This window comes from Hippocampus bargibanti, linkage group LG09 (genome assembly GCF_051943395.1).
Source record: "Hippocampus bargibanti isolate YZ-2025 linkage group LG09, ASM5194339v1, whole genome shotgun sequence".
NCBI classification, from domain to species: Eukaryota; Metazoa; Chordata; class Actinopteri; order Syngnathiformes; family Syngnathidae; genus Hippocampus; species Hippocampus bargibanti.
In genome coordinates, this window is record NC_142742.1 from 17724680 (window position 1) to 17746468 (window position 21789).

The 21789-nt window shown below is 45.1% G+C and overlaps 1 protein-coding gene across 1 annotated transcript in view; it reads left to right on the forward strand.

Annotated features, from left to right (window-relative positions):
* Positions 1-9218: 9218 nt before the first annotated feature.
* The window catches only part of bltp1 (bridge-like lipid transfer protein family member 1), a 125408-nt gene continuing 112837 nt past the window's right edge, over positions 9219-21789 (forward strand). The window contains exons 1-2 of the mRNA XM_089005233.1: positions 9219-9356; positions 18205-18340. Coding sequence (XP_088861359.1) covers positions 18235-18340 — 106 coding nt within the window. The 5' untranslated portion in view covers positions 9219-9356; positions 18205-18234. The remainder of the gene's footprint in view (positions 9357-18204; positions 18341-21789) is intronic.

Genomic DNA, 21789 nt, shown 5'->3' on the forward strand with positions numbered 1-21789 from the left:
CGGAGAAAGCTCATTTCGGCCGCTTGCATCCGGGATCTCGTTCTTTCGGACACAACCCATAGCTCGTGACCATAGATGAGGGTTGGGACGTAGATCGACCGGTAGATTGAGAGCTTTGCTTTGTGGCTCAGCTCCTTCTTCATCACGACAGATCGGTACAAAGTCCGCATCACAGCAGACGCCGCACCGATCCGCCTGTCGACCTCTCGCTCCCTTACACCCTCATTCGTGAACAATACACCCAGATACTTAAACTCCTCCACTTGAGGCAAAATCTCCTCCCCGACCCGGAGAAGGCACTCCACCCTTTTCCAACTGAGAACCATTGTCTCAGATTTGGAGGTGCTGATTCTCATCCCAACCGCTTCACATTCGGCTGCGAAACGCTCAAGCGAGAGTTGGAGAGCTCCACTTGAAGGCCCCAACAGTACAACATCATCTGCAAAAAGCAGAGATGCTATACTGAGGCCACCAAAACGGAAACCTTCAACGCTTCGGCTGCGCCTAGAAATCCTGTCCATAAAGGTTATAAACAGAATCGGTGACAAAGGGCAGCCTTGGCGGAGCCCAACCCTCACTGGAAACGATTCTGACTTATTGCCGGCAATACGAACCAGACTTTGACATCGGTCGTATAGGGACCGTACTGCCTGTATCAGGCGCTCCTGTACCCCATATTCCCGAAGCATCCCCCACAGAACTCCACGAGGGACACGGTCAAACGCTCTCTCCAAGTCCACAAAGCACATATAGACTGGTTGGGCGAATTCCCATGCACCCTCGAGGACCCTGCTAAGGGTGTAGAGCTGGTCCACTGTTCCGCGGCCGGGACGAAAACCACACTGTTCCTCCTCAATCTGAGGCTCGACTTTCCGACGGACCCGCCCCTCGAGGACCCCTGAATAGACCTTTCCAGGGAGGCTGAGGAGTGTGATCCCTCTGTAGTTGGAACACACCCTCCGGTCCCCCTTTTTAAAAAGGGGGACCACCACCCCGGTCTGCCAATCCAGAGGCACTCTCCCCGATGACCACGCAATGTTGCAGAGGCGTGTCAGACAGAATCAGAATCAGAATACCTTTATTCGTCCCGCAATGGGGAAATTTGCAGTCCACAGCAGCAATTGAAGAGGGATGGGGTTGGGTGGGAGTGAAAGGATAGAAAACAAGATATTCTAAGCATAACAAAATAAAAATGTCAACTGTATACTGTGCAAATGTAGATGTGCAAAAACCGTTCTATAAACAAGACTGTACATAGTGCAGAATCAAGAAGTGCATTTAGATATATTGCAACAACCCATATTTACAAGTGTCCAGTTTTTTTTTTTTTTTTCACATGTGATCATTGGGAATTGTGAAGCCTGACAGCAGTCAGTAGGAACGAGCGGCGGTACCTCTCCTTCTTGCAGCGCGGGTGTAGTAGTCTCTGGCTAAAGGAGCTACCCAGAGCTGTCAGGATGGGCAGGAGGGGGTGGGAGGGGCTGTCCGTCATAGCTTTTAGTTTAGCTAGCGTCCGTCTGTTGCCCACCTCCTCTAGAGAGTCCAGCGAGCAGCCCACGACAGAACTGGCCCGCTTGACAAAGCGCTCCAGTCTTTTTCTGTCCCGGGTGGTGATGCTGCCTGACCAGCAGACAATGCCATAATGGATGGCTGATGCCACCACAGAGTCATAGAAAGTCTTTAGGAGTGACCGGACAGCCCCACAACATCCAGAGCCTTTAGGAACTCCGGTCGGATCTCATCCACCCCCGGAGCCTTGCCACCGAGGAGCTTTTTAACCACCTCGGTGACTTCAGTCACAAGGATCGGAGAGCCCACCTCGGAGTCCCCAGACACTGCTTCCTCCAAGGAAGGCGTGTTGGTGGAGTTGAGGAGGTCTTCGAAGTATTCTGCCCACCGGTTCACGACGTCTCGAGTCGAGGTCAGCAGCGCCCCACTCTCACTGTACACAGTGTTAGTGGTGCACTGCTTTCCCCTTCTGAGACGCCGGATGGTGGACCAGAATTTCCTCGAAGTGGTCCAGAAGTCGGCTTCCATGGCCTCACCGAACTCTTCCCATGCCCGTGTTTTTGCCTTGGCGACCACCGAGGCTGCATTCCGCTTGGCTAATCGATACCTGTCAGCTGTCTCAGGAGTCCCACAGGCTATATATCATCGGATTTGCGGCCTCATGTAGGACTCCTTCAGCTTTACGGCATCCCTTACTACTGGTGTCCACCAGCGAGTACGGGGGTTGCCGCCACGACAGGCACCAACCACCTTACGGCCACAACTCTGATTTGCCGCTTCAGCAAGGGAGGTACGGAACATGGTCCATTCGGACTCAATGTCCCCCACCGCCCCCGGGACTTGTGTATAGTTCTGCCGGAGGTGGGAGTTGAAACTCCTTCTGACAGGGGATTCAGCCAGACGTTCCCAACAAACCCTCACAACACGTTTGGGTCTTCCAGGTCGGACTGGCATCTTCCCCCACCAACGGAGCCTACTCACCACCAGGTGGTGATCAGTTGACAGCTCCGCCCCTCTCTTCACTCGAGTGTCCAAAACATGAGGCCGCAAATCCGATGATACAACTATAAAGTCAATCAGCGAACTGCGACCAAGGCTGTCCTGGTGCCACGTGCACATATGGACACCCTTATGTTTGAATAAAGTGTTTGTTATAGACAATCCGTGTCAAGCACAGAAGTCCAATAACAAAACACCACTCCTGTTCTGATCGGGGGGCGTTCCCCCCCAATCACGCCCCTCCAGGTCACACTGTCATTGCCCACATGAGCATTGAAATCGCCCTGCAGAACAAGGGAGTCCCCAGGGGGAGCGCTCTCCAGCACACCCCCCAAGGTCTCCAAAAAGGATGGGTACACTGAACTGCTGTTTGGTGCATATGCACAGACAACAGTCAGAACCCGTCCCCCCACCCGAAGGCGGAGGGAAGCAACCCTTTCGTCTACCGGGGTGAATCCCAACGTACAGGCGGCGAGTCGGGGGGCAATAAGTATGCCGACACCTGCTCTACGCCACTCACCGTGGGCAACTCCAGAGTGGAAGAGAGTCCAACCCCTTTCGAGAGGGCTGGTACCGGGAGCCAGGCTGTGTGTGGAGGCAAGCCCACCTATGTCTAGTCGGAACTTTTCGACCTCGTGCACCAGCTCAGGCTCCTTCCCTGTAAGAGAGGTGATATTCCACGTCCCAAGAGCTAGCTTCTGCAGTCGAGGGTCGGACCGCCAGGGTCCCCGCCTTTGGCTGCTGCCCAGCTCACAATGCACCCGACCCCTCTGGCCCCTCCCATGGGTGGTGAGTCCTTGAGAAGGGGGACCCACGTTTCCTCTTCGGGCTGAGCCCGACCGGGCCCCATGGGTGTAGGCCCGGCCACCAGGCGCTCGCCAACGAGCCCCATCTCCAGGCCTGCCTCCGGAGAGGGGCCCCGGTGACCCGCGTCCGGGCAAGGGAAAACTAGATCTATTTGTCTTTCTCATCATACGGGGTCTTCTGAGTCGTACTTTGTCTGGTCCCTCACCCAGGACCTGTTTGCCATGGGTGACCCTACCAGGGGCGGAAAGCCCCAGACAACCTAGCTCCTAGGATCATTGGGACACACAAACCCCTCCACCACGGTAAGGTGACGACTCATAGAGAGGAATGGGATATGTATTGAAAAATGGGATATGTATTGAAAAAAAAATCAAGAAAATTAATCAGAGGCCCAAAAAAATGCATGTTTTGTCTGTTACAGTCCCAATACGAATTACATACATAAATGCCCCCAAATCAAGAAATCTTGCTTTAAAATGTTTGTAATTTAAATATGTTGGTGTTTTATACGGACAAATTGATCAGACATTGTTGATCTTTTCACAGCACAGCATACCTTTTGTGGCATGTCAGGTTAAATCCTTCCTAAAGGAATGGCTTGAACAAGACACTGTAAAAGTCCGCAGAATGTTGATACTGCAACAAAAACGTATTCCATGTGCAACGAATTACTACACATTAGCAATATTTTATCAAATCAGGATCTCCTTTTCCTTTCGGCTTCTCCCTTCAGGGGTCACCACAGAATCAGTATCCTCCATCTTCAGAGGTTTGATTCGCATGTTTGTTTTGGCCAAGCTTTTACATCAGATGCCCTTCCTGACACAACCCTCTGTATTTATCCGGGCTTGGGACCGGAACATTAAGGCACTGGCTAGTGTGTCCCATTGTGGCTACAGAGCTACAGAACAAGCAACTCTATGAACTTAATAAAGATGAAGATGCTCGATAAAAGGCAAGGCCAATAAAATATGTCAATAGCACTGTTTAACTCATTGACTTTTGCTATATTAGCTAAGATACAGTATGTGTTGAATGTTGATGAATTTCTGATGAGAGACTGACCTCTCGTGGTCTTAAAAATATTTCTACTCAGTTATGCACATGGATAAATGACATAACTGAACATGAATTTGACATCTAACATAGTTCAACAAAATTAGAAACAATCATCAGAATCAGAAACCCTTTAATACACCAACAATGGGGAAATTTGCAATCTAGCGTCTATAGTAGCCAGCCATGCCTAAGAACGACCTCACCTGTTTCTTGGTAAGGGGTTGGGGCCAATCTTGTATAGCCCGGAGTTTTGCTTCTTGAGGCTTCACCAGCCCCCGTCCTATAGTGTAGCCTAGGTAGTTGGTCTTGCCAAATGCCAACCTACACTTTTTCGGGTTTGCTGTGAGACCTGCTTTTCTGAGGGAGTCAATCACAGCTTGCACTCGGGGTAAGTGACTTTCCCAGTCAGGACTCTGTGTGACCACATCATCCAAATATGCTGCCGCGTACCTCTTGTGGGGTGTGAGAATCCGATCCATTAGGCGCTGAAACGTGGCGGGTGCTCCATGTAGACCAAACGGGAGCCTGGTGTACTGGTAGAGTCCCTCAGGTGTGGCGAAGGCTGTCTTCTCCTTTGATGCTGGGGTCAGGGGCACCTGCCAATAACCCTTTGTGAGGTCGAGAGTGGTGATGAAGCGTGCCTGTCCCACGGAGTCAATAACATCATCAACACGAGGCATCGGGTACGCATCAAATTCAGACACCTCATTCAACTTCCGATAGTCATTGCAGAATCGTATTGACCCGTCTGGCTTGGGAACCAACACGATCGGGCTTGCCCAGGCACTTTAGGACTCCTCAATTACACCAAGTTCCAGCATCTTCCTTATCTCCTCCTGAATCGCGACCTTACGGGCCTCCGGCACACGGTAGGGACGCTGGTGTACCGTTTTTCCAGGTGTGGTGCGTATCTCATGTTGCACCACCTCTGTGTGCCCAGGTATGGAGGAGAAGACGTCTTGGTTACGCTCGACCAATTCGAGCGTCAGCTGGCGTTGTTGTGGGGACAAACTTGGACCCATCTGGACTTCTTCTCTTGCCGGTTCCTTAGCTTTGCTGGGGGGAAGACAGCTGAACATGCATGCCATTTCTTTAGGAGGTTAACGTGGTAAATCTGCTCAGGTTTCCTCTTACCAGGTTGCCTCACCTTGTAGTTTACCTCCCCCATGCGTTCGATGACCTCAAAGGGCCCCTGCCAGGATGACAGGAATTTGCACTCCACCGTTGGCACCAAGACCAGCACTCTGTCCCCTGGCTTGAACTCTCGAGGCTGGGCAGGTCTATTGTAGGAGGCTTGCTGCTGTCGCTGGGCCGCTTCCATGTGCTCTCGCACTATCGGATAAATGGCCTTCATCCTTTCCCTCATGTCCCCCACATGCTCGATGAGGGTACGTTGTCGACACGGCTGCTCTTCCCACGCCTCTTTGGCGATATCCAGCAGTCCCCGGGGTCTGTAAGAGTACAACAGCTCAAAGGGTGAAAAACCAGTAGAAGACTCTGGTACCTCCCTCACGGCAAACAGCAAATACGGCAGCAGTTGATCCCAGTTTCGGCCATCTTCTTTGATCACTTTCCTCATCATGGCCTTGAGGGTCTTGTTGAACCGTTCTACCAACCCATCCGTCTGTGGGTGGTAGATGGAGGTTCTCAGTTGCTTGACCTTGAGCAGGGCACATAGGTCCTTCATGACCTTGGACATAAAGGGGCTTCCTTACTTGCGAGAAGGGTTTTATAGATATCTTCCATTTTTTTTTAAGTTATTTTCAATTTAGAAAAAACATAGCACAAACCATCTATGCCCCTGCACTTATTAACGCTTGTCCAGTGCCCGCATCCTCCACCATATGTGATATCATGAGAGGCTAGCTCTCAGCGGGACAGGACAAGAAGTGCAATGGACGACAGGTTTGGATACAAACAAAAGGTTTTAATCAAGGGTTCCAGGGGGAATTCACAAGCAACAAAGGTTTGAACAGTGTCTCTTCCAATACTTATCAAAAATAAAGTCTCTTCTGATATTTAATTCCAAACAAAGTCTCTTCTGATACTTAAATCCAAATAAAGTCTCTTCTGAGGTAAAACTGAAGACTGAGTTCTTTTCCAAGAGTCTCTAGGCCTCACCCCTCTTGACGTCCTCCTCATGTAGCCTAGCCACCTTAGCTAGGTTCAAATCCAATGTCCAGTCGTGTGGTCCCAACTGGCGACGAGTTCCACGCAGCAATCAACTTCTTCACAGAGCACAGCAATCAAGCTTGTCTTTCCCCAAAACTCCACACTCAGAGGCTCTCTGCCTTAAGAGCCTCGCTTGCCAATCAAGCCGTGATCAGCCGCAGGTGTGTGGTTTGACTTGCTGCCTTCCACCAGCTGGGGCCAAGACTCTCTCTGGGTGGAGCCATCTTTGGGGGATGTATTTCCCCTCCAGGACACAGCCTCTCGTGACATCACAATATATATGTACAATAAAAAAATCCTCGTCTCACCTGTTGGGTGGTTTCCGTCCCCCATTTTAGCTCGGGTCCTCTACCAAAGGCCAGGAAGCTTGAGGGCTCTGCGCAGTATCCATGCTGTTTCCAACATTGCGCTTTTCTGGACCGAGATATCCGATGTTGTTCTGTCGCAACCACTCTGCCCCGAGTGCGCCGACCACCACTGGCATGACTGTCACCTTTACCTTCCAAGCTCTCTCCAGCTCCTCTCTGACCCCTTTATATTTCTGTAGTTTTTTTTTCTCTCTTTTTTCATATTTCTATTCAACTACACCACAGGTGTCAAAGTCAAGGCCCGCGGGCCAAATCCGGCCCGCCACATCATTTTTTTTCAGCCCGCGAAGGCAAATCAAAGTTGTTGAATCCCATGATGACTGCTAAAATCTGAGCCAAAATTTCATATTTTTGGATGTCAACCACAATAAAAGTCATTATTCTTGACTTCAGATTTGAAAACGAGTTATTCATTAATTTGCTGTGTGCTCTATATGTAATATTTGAAGGGATTTAAACATTCTAATGGGTTCCCCAAATTCATAACGGCCCTCGAGAGGAAACCATAACTACAATGTGGCCGGCGGCAAAAAATGACTTTGACACCCCTGAACTACACCAATGTTATATATGTTCGTCAGGTTGTGATATGTTAGGGCAATTCGCTATACGAACACATTTTAAACATCTTTTTATTTCCTTACGCATCGTTTTATTTTCTCGGACTTCCGTTTTATACTTCCAGTCATGACGTCACATCCTGCCAGTTTACAAAAGCTCTCCCAAGCAACTCCTCTTTCTCTTCTCCCCTTCGGCTGGCTGTCCCTCTGGGTGGAAGGCAGTTCCATTTTGTGCCGGCCCAAAAATTAAAGAATGTTTTTGTTCTTACTTTTGATTCCTGTTTCATTTATAAGGATCCTAACAAGCTGCAGCACAGTCATTCACACAAACAGCAGAATGGGATATGTATTGAAAAAAAAAAGAAAATTAATCAGAGGCCCAAAAAAATGCATGTTTTTTCTGGACGAGACATTTCTCTAAAGTAATTAGAGAAAATAGGTTGGTGATTTGGCAATTTTTTTGAACATGGAACATAAACATGATATTATGGATGAGTCGTTATTGTCAAAAGACATTCTCAAGGACAGGGAGGAGATTATTACTCGTGTCCGACGCACAGCATCGAAATAATTCTAACTAACAATCATGCACCTTTCAGATCGAAACATATTTTGTCGTTTGCATAGCTGGCCTGAAAACACCGTGTCGTAAGGTAAAAGCTGTTATTTGTAAGCCTCTTATCATTCACTGTTTTCACTTACAGTATGGAGTCTGTATGCTAATTTAAATATTATTGTATGTATTTGATGTGGGCGGCGCAGATGGTGACGCACCAGCACTCCGACCTCATAGTGCCAGTTTTGGGCTGTGCGTATCACCCCTGGGCATTCAGTAGTGGTACGTCTGAATCAATCCACTACTGTGACTGTAAATAAAAAGTGTGTTGTGATTTACTAGAGAGTCCCATGAGCCAGGAAGTAACTTGTGAAGAAAGAAATACTGTCATTGAACTGTTCGAGTTTTTACCATGAATGTGTGGACTCATGATATGGGGTCAGAAGTCGCTCTTTCACACCGCAGAGAAAATTGAACAGGATGGTGAAGCATCAATAATAACCTCATAAAATTGTGATATTATTTGCTATTTTCATGGCACAGAAAATTTGTGTTCAGAGCCTTTCCAGCTGTCTTCTGGTAGTACACGGGGGACACCCTGAACCGGTTGCCAGCCAATCGCAGCACACACAGAAACGAACAATCATTGACGTTCACACCTTGAGACAATTTTGTTTTTCTACTTTCATTCCTTTCATCACTTTGCTACTGTGAAATGTAAATTTCTCCACTGGGGGACTAATAAAGGCATATCCAATCCAATCCAATTTGGAGTGTTCAATCTACCTGCCATGCATATTTTTGGAATGCGGTAGAAAACTGGAGCACCCGGAGAAAACCCACACGGGACAGGGGATAACTATACATTTATAGCATGTTTTAAATGTGTGAATGTAGAATCACTTTCATATTATTTGCTTTTGTTTATGATCAAATATATTTTGACATTGTAAAAAGCTTCTTTTCGTTTGTGTTTGTTTGTTTGATTATTTGTTTTTTTAAGGATAGAGTATATTTTTCCTGAGGTTTATAAGCACAGGTCTCAACCGAATTCGACGTGTATTTGATTTTGATTGGTAGCCTGAGCTGTACGTCAACAATTTTTAGAGTGTTGCGCTTGCATTGGTCAAACAGAATGAAGTGTCATTTTTTATTGGTCGTTTCCTTGGCTGTTATCCTCGGAACCGGAAGAGATGTTGAGTGTCCATAAACCAAGTAAATAGTCACAGAGAATGCATTCTCTCCATGTTTGACATAATAACATGACAACAAGCGTTGGACAAACGGAGCAAAGATGAAACGACAACCTTTAGCACGGGCATCGAGGTACAATGCTTGAAGTTACTTCATTTTATTTCTTGTCGTAGGTGAAGTTGCAGGGTGCGGCCCGCTTTTATTCAGCTGCTAGCTACACACTGCGCTAACTATATGGCATTCTGCTTTTAGCTTTATTATTGGCATAATTATCAATTGTCAATTCGCCGGATATACTACTGTGAACGTTCCATTACAAATTCGGCATCATTGCATGCGAGTTGTAGCCTGTACTGTCAGTAACACTGAACTGTGGAAATGATGTAAGATTGAGGATTAGAAAGGCTGTTACAAAACATGCCCCCGATTTCAAATATGAATTCCTTCTTACAGCGTCCACCAAATATTAACTTAGTCACACTATTTGCAAGGGCACGTTTTGTCAGAACAGAATATCGCTTCGTGTATTGGCTGGCTTTAATTTCACAATGTAAACTCAAATCGCTGTTTACCAGCTAGCCAGAAATAATTCCAATGATTTGTTTGAGTACAATAAATGCTTTGTTTTGAACACGTCAGTGCTTACAGTTTCATTTTACTTAGGTAGTACGGCATGACATGGAGGCAAGGCAGGCAATTTACAGGTCAATGTTATTTAAACGCAAAGCATTGCCTTTGTCTCCTGTGGATGTTGATAGCGTTTTCTCTTGTTACTGAAATTAATCCTACCTGGTGTTTTCAGGCGCAGTTGCAGTTTGAAGTAGTCAAGTGAAAGTGAATTTCAAACGGTCATCAACAGCATGAACGTTTTACTCAGAATAATAATTTTTGCTCGAATATGATGGTGTGCGTCACTCCAAATTCTAATTTGTCTATAATGAGTGTACTGTGCACTATGTACATGATGTGAACACTCATGTGTTTGCTTCCCTTCTCATAAAATCACGAGAGGCAATGGAGGACTAGCATTATACCACAAATAATGTTTGCTGGATGAGGAGGGATTTGTGTTGGTGTGCGTGAAGCATGGCTGAACGAACTCAGTGCAAAGACCCTTTGCTGCACGCATCTGGATCCAGCAGAACCTTGTCACAAACAAATCAGTTCCTCCTCAGGCGTATCATAATAACCATGAACGCAAGTCTTGAAACACCTGTGTGGCCATCCGTCCGCTTGTTCGCCCGCCCGCCAAAACCGCCAGCCCGTGTGTCTATCTTGCCATCCATCCATCCATCCATCCATCCATCCATCCATCCATCCATCCATCCATCCATCCATCCATCCATCCATCCATCCATCCATCCATCCATCCATCCATCCATCCATCCATCCATCCCTTTATTCATTTATATCCAGATCCACTTGTTCATTAATGTCAAAGGAAAATAAGTGTAGAATTAAAATATGTCCATCCATTTTCTGATCTACTTTATCCTCACAAATGTCGACCCCTCGGGGTTCGGTGAGTCGGTCTCAGGGGTTCGGTTGATCCTCTGCCGCAGAATGAGCATATGAAACTGGTGGGGTTCAGTGCTTCCGACCAGATTAAGAACCACTGATGTAGAGCATTCTATCTGTCTTTCATGCGTGTTTTGGGGATGTAGGAGGAAACCGGAGTGCATTGGGTAACCCCCCTTGGGACGGGGAGAACATGCAAACTCCACACAGGGAGGTCAGAACTGGAATTGAACCCTCTCCCTCTGAACTGTGAGGTTGCCATGCTAACCACTGGATCACCGGGTCACTATATTTATAATAATAATAATAAGTTTCATTTACAAGCGCCTTTCAAAACTCTCAAGGACTCTTTACAGTCACATGATATTTTTTCTGCCTATTTGTGTATTAACTCATTCACTGATATTCCTGAATTTATTCTGGAATTGAAAAGCACGATGTGTAGCGCCAATCCCAAATTTGTTCGGATTTTGGTTTTTCTTGCGGCGGGAGAAAATCAGAATGTCACTGTCGACATGACCTGAAATAGGCCACCTGGCTGAAAATTCTATTGAAAAAAACAAGTGGTCGGAACAAAAATAAAAAAATATATATATATTTTTTCTGAATAGTCATAACTACAGGAATCAAAAAACACATTTCCACTACATAATGAATGACAAACTGGTTATCATTTTTAGCAAATTAACAGTTCATACTTAAAATTAACTGCAGCACACAATTTGCCCTGTAGCAACATGAATGAGATTTGAGACAAATTTCTACAATGATTGTTTTCCCCTCTAGATTGGAGTGATGTTAAAATCACAGCAGAGATTTTATTGGCTGAAACAACATTATTGAATAAACCTGGTTTGTGATGTCATTAAATGAAGAATGAGTCACTACTCCACCAATACTGTATGCTGCATTGCTATTGTTACAGCATTATTCAGCGAAAGGCCTTAATGCTGTGTGGCGATGCTCTGTTCACATGAATCAAATAGTTGTTTAATGGCCTAAAGAAAAGAATAATATATGTAAATGGACCAGTCCCACTCTCACAACGCAAATGAATTTCATGTCAATGTCGAGGAGCGCTCTTTTACTCTGAGCGCTTTTACTCTTGATTCCGTGGGCAGGATTTAGAAATGTTACTGGCATTTTCAGACTGGACACATAGGTGCAACTTGATCAAATGATTCCACATGTTTGCCGTATTGCTTTTTTATTTTTAGTTTTTTATATATTTTTTTTATCATGGCATACCTTGCTCAAAAACTCTGCATCATTTTGGAGGTACCGTCAGTGGAGGAACATCTCTTGTCAAAATAGCTGATTATACTTGGAGCCCTTGTGGTCCAGTGGATAGCGCGTTCCCCTCACAGTGCCGGTACCGGGTTTGATTCCAGCTGTGGCCTCTCTGTGTAGAGTTTGTATGTCCTCTCTGGGCCTGTGTGAGTTTTTCCGGGTAGTCCGGTATCCTCCCACATTCCAAAAACATGCATGGTAGGTAGATTGAATGTTATAAAATGTCCCTCGGTGTGAGTGTGAGCATACAGTGGCTTGAAAAAGTATTTATACCCCTTGAACTTTCCCACATTTTGTCACATTCTGACCACAAACATGTTTATATTTTATTGGCATTTTATGTCAAAAAAAATTCTACATGACTTTCAAAAAAAAAAAAAAAAAAAAAATTAAAATGTGTGCAAAAGTATCCAGCCCCCATGTGTTAATACTTTGTGGGAGCACCTATCGCTGCAATTATAGCTGCAAGTCTTTTGTTGTATGTCTACCAGCTTTGCACATCTAGAGATTGGAATTTTTTGCCCACTGTACTTTGCAGAACAGCTCAAGCTATGCAAGATTGATGGAGATTATGTGTGAACACCAATTTTCAAATCTTGCCACATATTTTCGATTGGATTTAGGTCTGGACTTTGACTTGGTCATTGTAACACATGAATATGTTTGTTTTAAACCATTCCATTGTAGCTCTTGCTTTATGTTTAGGGTCGTTGTCCTGCCGGAAGGTGAGCCTTCGCCACATTCTCAAGTCTTTCGCAGATTCCATCAGTCTTCCAAGATTGTCCTGTATTTGGCCCCATTCATCTTCCCATCAACTCTGAACAGCTGCCCTGCCCCTACTGAAGAAAAGCAGCCCCGCGACATGATGCTTCCACCACCATGTTTGACAGTGGGGATGGTGTGTTGAGAGTGATGTGCAGTGTTAGTTTTCCGCCACACATAACATTTTGCATTTAGGCCAAAAAGTTCCACTTTGGTCTCATCTGACCTGAGCATTTCTTCCACACGTTTGCTGTGTCCTCCACATGGCTTCTTATAGCTTTCTATCAACAATGGTTCCGTTCTTGCCACTCTTCCATAAAGGCACAACTAATTGTTCTCCTGTGGACAGGCTCCCCCGCCTGAGCTGTGGATCTCTGCAGCTCCTCGAGAGTTACCGTGGGTTATCAGAACCTTCCAGCATAGGGCTAAACTAACACCAAAAAGCGTTGAAGGTAGAGAAAAGGAGTCAAAACATATCAGGAGAGCATTCACAAACTGTGGGTACCCTCAGTGGTCATTTAACAAGGTCATTTAACAAACATGTCAGAAAGAAAGAATAGGGAATGAAACCAAAAATTCTGAAGATACAAAAAGGAGAGGAGGAGCAGTACCTTACATTGCAGGAGTTTCTGAAAAACTACAGAGTCCTTTGGCAACACAAAATTCCTACTTATTTCAACCCGATAAATACCTATGAAGATGGAGGTTACTGATTCGCTGTGGCGACCCCTTGAAGGGAAAAGCCGAAAGGAAAAGAAGAAGAAACACTTTAAGGCAAAAATTAGTGCATCCAAAAGATAGGCTGCCAAATGAAAAACAAAGTAATGTAGTTTATTCAATACTTTGTCAGAATGAAAATTGTCAAGAGCAGTACATTGGGGAAACTAAACTAAATTCTCAAAAAAGACTATCAACATCGCAGGGATAATACTAGTGGGCCTCAATCGGCAGTACATATGCACCTAAAAGCTAGCAACCACTCATTTGACGACAATGAGGTTAACATTTTAGCGAAATAACATAGATGGTTTGAAAGGGGAGTAAAAGAAGCGATTTTCATAAAACAACTAAATCCTTCATTAAACCGGTTTGGTGGGGTGAGGTTCAATTTTGATCGTTCATACAATAGCCTGCTTAGGCAACATTGGATTAGTAATACTGATGAGGTGATACCGGTCGAAGTGGGGCAATCAGGCCAGTCTCTTCCTCTCTTACAGTTGTTAGATTGGCCGTTGGCGAAAACGTCTCTCCATAGTCTATGTCCTTCACCTTGCTGTAGCCCTTAGCCGCAAAGCGACTTTGTACTTGTCTATGGCATCTACATCACGTTTGATAGCCTACAACCCTTTTCCCCCCCACTGTTTTTTTGCCCGCTGGTAGGGTTGTTAAAGTCAATGTATTATTGTCATTTAACGACTGAATATCCTCATCCATAGCCTTTGCCCATTCTTGAGAATAAGTTGATCTCATGGCCTCTGCATATGTGTGCGGAACACCACACACAGCTGATGTGTAACGGTAGTCCACTGTGGTGTGTACCCCTTTATTATCACTATGCTCAACCACAAAATAATAAAAGTGACTAGGTTTCATTCTTTCCATCGTAGGATACCTTTCATTTTGATGTTCATTCTTTGTCTCACTCTGTTGTGTGAGGTGTGTTTATTTGGCCCCATCTCTGTAACTGGACTGTCGTGTGCAAACCTGCCGTGTTCACATGCCTCTTGGGGACTCGTTGCTCTCTTTACTAGGCTCCTGAAAGGCTTCACGACTCCTCGGCTGTCTCGTCATAATCTGTATTTGCATCTTGTTTCTCTGTGTCTGTATCTCAACAGCGGCCTTGTTCACAAACTTCACAAGCCTGTGTTTTGCAGGTCTGGTATCAGGGTTCCTCCTTCTACTCTGAGTGAACTTCCCCTGAATACACACCTCAAACTCTTGCTCAGGTTTACATGCTTTACCCTTAATCTGCATGCCATAAACCACATTCTGCAATTTAAAAATATCATAATTGCAGTGGCCTAATACCTCGTGCCATTCCTGTATATCACATGTATTACATTTGTCAATAGGGTCACTCTCAGTAAGTACATAGTACAACTTTCCATACACATGTATATCATATTTTGTACCACCTATCGTAATCAGTGCATATTTGCTTTCTTTAAATACTTCTGTTGCTCCATTGGTGGTTTCCTTTTTTACAGATAAAATGTGCTGTGGATATGAAGTTATGGATAAAGCATCTCTTTGCGTCGCTTTATGTTGTTGTCTTTTGATGTCTATCAGAGAGACCGCAGCATTTCCCTTTTTCTGTGCAATTCATTGTGTTGTGTGCTGTCAAAATTCTTGAACATGGTCACGTCGGGGATGATTTGTGAAGTGGCAGCTGTGTCCACAATCCATCCTCTCTCTCTGATGCCGCGAACCAAGTGCTCCCTGGATCTTGAGCACATTGTCGGTGTCGCCATTTTCTGACGCTTTACTGGCATCATCTCATCTGTTCGTTTTTGTCCCTTCAACTACACGTGGCGTCGTTGTTTGTCTTGATGATGATTGCATTCACTTGCTCTGTGAACTTTGATCCTATCCTTGAAACGCACCATGTTTGTGTCACCATTGTCTCAGTCATGGATGTTAGTCTTGGTGGGGTGTCGCAAACTCCGACCCTGTGTGTTCATCACACTGTCCCGTGACTCGGTGTTCTGTTTCTCAGTTGCTTCACAACTCCGTAGCTTAGTCTTGAAATCTGCAAATGTGATTTTTTTCATTTGCATGTGCGTCATATATTGCAAATGACCTTCAGTGTTTTGAAAGGCGCTTAGAAATCAAATTTATTATTAAATGGCTTGAAAATAGAGATGAACAATGACGTGCCGTCAGGGGAGGCAGGTGAGGCTGTGCCTCACCTGTCGTCATGAAAATATCAAATAAAAAAATAAATTAAACAGTTACATTTATTGAGTGATTTGTACTTTAATGTTCTTTTCCATTGTACTTCACCATTTTTTTTTTCAAAATCGCTGAATTTTCACATTTACCGTTCAAATCCTAAGTAGAGACGAGTGGTGAGGCACCAGCCGGCTGAGCCTCACCATGGATTGCGCAATCACTATGCTAACTGTTGGATTGCTCTGCAGTGAGACCGCATTGCTGTCCCTCTGCATATCGCAATTAAAGTGTTCAAAAGCTTTTAGTATATGAACTAAATTTCTACAGTTTAGCTGGTGTAGATAATGTACAGTCACTGTACATTATAAACACTGTACTACAGTGTTTATTTTATTTTTATCAAAACTGTGTGCATAGGTGAGGCACACAGTTCTGCCTCATGACAGGGGGCACTGGTGATTACAGATTCTTTGCTGCTTGGCTGCAGAATAATAGAATTAGTGACAGCAAGCTACAGTAAACAGTTAGCAAGTTAAGTGCAACCATCCAGTCATTTTTTCGTGTTGCTTGGCCTTATTTTCAGAATGGTGGATTACATATCTAAATTGAAAGAATTTTCTAAACTGGACTTCAATCGAAGCAGGAGATAATAATTAAAGGAAGACCAACACCCGACTGTCTTACAAATGGTAAGGGATGAATGTAAATCTCCCGGACAGCTTCTCTGCTTTTTGGCCTAGAAGGATCTCATTGAAACTATTCCTGAAGCGACAAAGTTGCTTCAGCTCGTGCTCACTGTTCCATTCTCAGCACAAAAGACTGAAAACATACAGTCGGAACAGGACTGATCAAGGATGACTTTCTTCACTGGCAGTGATCTACATTGAAACAGAGAGACTTGGACTTCATTTATAAGTAAAAGTAACACGATAAAGTTTTTTAAAGGCCAACCGACGTCACTTTTTTGTTTTTTAAGTGACATCAGAAAAACGTTTTATAGCATCTAAAATACCCAATACATGCAGGATGATATTTTTAGTCCAATGCAAACCACCAATAAAAACCACCAAAATCTGCAAAAAATTGAGCTGTGAATTGGGCATTTTCAGAAAGTCCCGCCCCCATTTCGTGACGGCACGCCAAGACGTCTTGCATTGCTAGTGAATCAAAACCATGGCTTCAATATGCTTTCTTGTTACACATCCATTTATGAATATGATTCAAATAGTTCTGAAGAGGAAAGCATACATGTTTGCAATCGATTAAAGATTTTATTTATTCCATTTTGAGGCAACATTGGGGAGAAATCTCTCACACAAAAAAGGCACAAAATGGCGACCTCCTTTGGCCACCTCCGTTTCCACAGGCTGATAAATTCCTTATATGGCGCTCGGACGCAATCTGCTGGCCTTCTGGCGGCTTTTGGGTGCAACACGCGTTCCCCAGACCAAACAAGTACAGCAAAATACATTGATGTGATGGAAGGACCGCTACAATGCGTCTTTTTTACGGTCATGGGGCAGTCCTTTAGTGACGTAACGTACGGACTCGTCACCAACTCAAAAACAACACTTCCTGAATATTCAGCGCGAGTCTTAAAACGGAAAATATAGCTATATGCGGTGGAATCTTTGTAAAATACACTCAATAGAAGTCATTTGAAGCCATTTTACAAATTATGGACACAACTTGTCCGGAGACGTCGGTTGTCCTTTAATGCTTTTTTTCTATGCTACAGTTTGTATACAGTATATAAAGAATGCTGACATGATATTTTAAACAAAACACGTTAACTGTTGCCAATCAAATGTCGAATAAGCTACTCTGTGGAGTTCATATGTTTGTAAATCTGACTGATGATGTCAGTGCATCACCAGCCATGAACCTCACAGCACGTCACTGGAGATGAACATAGCGAGTAGTAACAAGTAGTCAATCTCCAATTGTTTCACCTCCATTTCGGAGTGTTGTGATGATGGTTTCTGCTTTGATGATATAGCATGTACCACTTTCGTTGTTCCCCTTTTGAAACGACGTGAGCGTGGTGTACAGATTTATTATCTGTGGTTTTCCTTTTCTGGCATAATATTCCCTCAATATATACGCATCAGTATTTTTCGGGACTCATCACTGGATCTCCTCGCACGGTCTTTAGTCCCAATAAATCAAAATGTAAGGGCATTTTTGATTCCCATATCTCGTACTGATTATAATCTCCGTCAAATGCCAGTCGAAGGGGCCTGCTTGCCGCTCCTCGATCCATTTTGACCGCTGTTTTAGCCGGTTAGCAATAAACCTCGTTAGCTCACCGCTCCTCCAAACCTAGATACACTTCTGGCTTCTCTTTTGGATTGGATTGGATATGCCTTTATTAGTCTCAGAGACATTTACATTTCACAGCAGCAAAGTGATGAAAGTGATTTTTTTACTTATTTCACCTATTTTAAGGCACTGTATATATATTTAATCTCAATTTTGATCATTTCATGAATTGATATTGTTTTTCCTCCTCTTTTAGTTGTCGACATCAAAGAGACAACCAATAGCCATGGATGTGCTTGGTTCCAAAAACAACGAAAGTACCTTCCCAAGTTTAGGGGATTTGGATGACTTTCTTACCAAGCACAACTCTAACTTCATATGGCTCCTCGTGGGTAAGTGCTTTGCATCTGATATGTAAACAAAAAGAGTATGGTAAAGAGTAGGTTAGGCAACATTTGTAATGCTGATGAGGTGATACCGGAGAGAGTGGGGCAAACAGGCCAGTCGTTAGTCAGGAATGTAGGAACAATCAGTGGGGCCACAGGGAGTGGTCCTCTGCTCCCCCCAACCTGAGAGTAGGGACCTATCATAGCTGTGTCCGGCGCCGCCATGTCTGGACATTAGGGATATATAAATAGGACCGATACGACCAGTAAGACTTTAGTTCGCTGACGAATGCTCTTGGATAGGAGGCGAAACGTCCGACACCTTCAAAAAAGTACAGATGACGGCTGAAGAAACCTTCTCATCGATTCACACAAAACTGTTTTTGTCAGGTTCGATCATATAGGGGCCTTTATTCAGCTTTCCAGCTCCTCTCTGAGCCCTTGGTAATTCTCTAGTTTCTCGTGTTCCTTCTTTCTGATGTTTCCATTACTTGGGACCACTACATCCGATCTCACGGCTTTCCTCTGCCCTTTTTCTTTGATCACGATATCTGGTTGGTTTGCCATTACCATCCAGTCAGTCTGTATCTGGAAGTCCCACAGGATCTTTGCTTGGTCAGCTTTAGGTTATCCATGTAGAGGAGGTGACTGATTGTAGCGCCATTTCTGAGGTGGTATTCATTGCCTGTCTTGGTGAGGGGGTTCAGTCCGATGCAGAACAGCAGTGGATGAGAGTGCATCACCTTGGTATATGCCACATTTTATGGACACTTGCGTAAGTGGCTTGCCATTGGCTTCAAGTGTAGTTTTCCACATCCTCATCAAGTTTGCAAAAAAGGCTCTTATGGCCCTGTTTACCTTAGACAACTCCAAGCATTCAGTGATCCATGTGTGTGGCATCAAGGCTTTCTTGTAATCAATCCAGGTTGTGCACAGGTTGGCATGTCGCGACCTGCAGATTTATGTGACTGTTCTGGCAACCAGCAGCTGATGTTTGGCGCTTTTATCAATGCCTTTCTGTGCTTCACTCATGTTTTGATCCATCTGTCCCCTTATCTTCGCCGCAGTGATACATGACATGAACTTCCATCTTGTGGAGAGACAGGTTATTGGCTTATAGTTGGAAGGAACCCTTTAAGGGATCCTTCATGAAAAGGATTGTTCTCCCTTCAGTTATCCATCCGGGGTGAGTCCTATCCATCAGCAACTGGTTCATTTGTCTTGTTCGGCCATCATGGAGTGCTGTTAGTTTTAAATGTCTGCAGTATGGTCCATAGAATGTCACGGTTAACTGTGTCAAAGGCCTTGGTAAGGTCAATGAAGGTTATGTAGAGGTCCTTGCTTTGTTCCCTGCATTTCTCCTGAACATGTCGCGCAGTGAAGATGATGTTCAGAGTGCTTCGGTCCTTTCTGAAACCGCATTGTGACTCTGGGAGGATATCTTCAGTAATGTGCAATGTAAGACATTGCACAGCATTGTTTTTGCAAGAATCGGCCAGCAACAGAGCGCAGGGAGATGCCACAGCTGTTACCACAGACTTATTTGTCCCCCTTCCTTTTATAAATGGTGACAATGTTGCTTTCACCCCATTCCTGAGGAAGTGTCCCGTTTTGCCAGAGGTTGAAAATGAGGTGGTATAGCTGCCATGTGTTTCTTGAGAACCTCAGCTGGAAGTCCATCAGGGCCAGTGCTTTTGTTGTTTTAAGGCTACGGATTGCAGAGAGGACCTCTGTGAACTGAGGAGGTTCATCAAGGGAGAGAACTGATGGAAGCTCTGGGAGGGAGTCAAGGACAAATGGGTCTGAAGGGTTTACTTGGTTGAGCAGGGAGTCAAAGTGTTCTGCCCAGCGCTCAAGAATTAGCTGTTTGGCCTTGAGTAGTACAGAACCGTCTGCAGATTTGGACGATGTGTAGTCTTTGTGGACCATGCAAGGATTTTACAGCATCATAGAAGGCATGTATGTTGTTGTCTGCATGCCCCTGGATTTCTTAGGCCTTGCTGAGCCACCACTTGTTTTCCATAATCCTCAGCTGTTTCGGTGTTTCACCATGGATGGACTCGTACTGAGAGAGAATTGGAGAGTGAGGGTTGAAGAGAAGTGCGGCGTGGGCTTTGCATTTGGCCTCCAGAAGCTCCTGTATGCCAGCTGAGCTGTTATCAAATCACTCTGGTGTCGTTTCTGAGCAGGTGGTTTCTGAGGCAGCTTGATTAATTGTTGTCTTCAATTTTTCCCAACTGCTCTCTACAGCAAGGTCACCGTTACTAGTGTCCTTGTCCAGGCTGGAAATTCCCTCTGCCATCTTGCTGCAGTAGCTGAATACACATTCTGGGAAGTCCAGGACCCTGGAGTTAAGACACCTACGGTGTTGCTGTTCCTGTGAGAAGGTGGAATTCTCAGCTTGAGCCTGGACTTCATCAGTCGATGATCAATGCAGCATTCAGCCCCATGCATGGCCCGCGTAATGCAGACGTCTTTATGGTCTTGTTGCCTTGTAATGATGTAGTCCAGCAAGTGCCAATGTTTGGACCTTGGATGCATCTATGATGTGATTTACAGTCGGGCCTCGGTTTACAAACACCTTGCCTTACGAACTTTTCGGTTTACGAACGTTACATTGATGAAAATTAAACCTTGGGATATGCACTATTTTCGCGATACACCCCCCCCCCACCACGGCTGGCGGAGTAATCTTCGGCGGAAGAACACAAAAGCACACGACTGAACAGCCTCGCAGCCGGCCTACCTTTCCACACCCCCTTTCTATGAGTGCACACGTCGATCGTCTTCAATGATACATTTGCCGTTATGGGACCGAAAAAGATGCCACCACAGGCTCGTGTTCAGCCGAAGAAGACACAAAATAACAGTCGAGGAGAAGTAGGAGATCATTGAGAAACACGAACGAGGTGTGCGTTTGTGGCGTCACATGTGCACACCGCGGCTGTCATGTGAATCTCAGCCTGACACATCTCCCACGCTGTGTGTCACTTCCCCGAGAGTAACGTTCTACGACCATTCTACAAATAAAGAGCTCGGTACCGTCCACTATTGCTACCATCCTTCGCCTAATATCTTTACACAAAGGCGTTATTTAGTCGTGGCTTTCACGTGACTGACACCGAAATGGTCACGGGCGAGTTGACAGCTGGGGCGGGGCCGCCGCTCCCGACCTCCGCCAGCCGAAGAAGACACAAACAAAATTACAGTCAAGGAGAAGAAGGAGATCATTGAGAAACATGAACGAGGTGTGCGTGTTGATCCCCTCTTCACCGATACTGGGACATTTCAACGAGTCGCTGTCACCTCACCGGTGACATGACTGCGACGGCTCGCCCCTCGCTGTGTCATTTCCTGGCAAGTCCAAGAGTTTGCTTTGCCCGAGGTGATTGTTAGCCGCGATCGCGTAAGTTTGTTGCTTTCCGGTATCGCGAGTGTGCCATTTTATTTTGCCT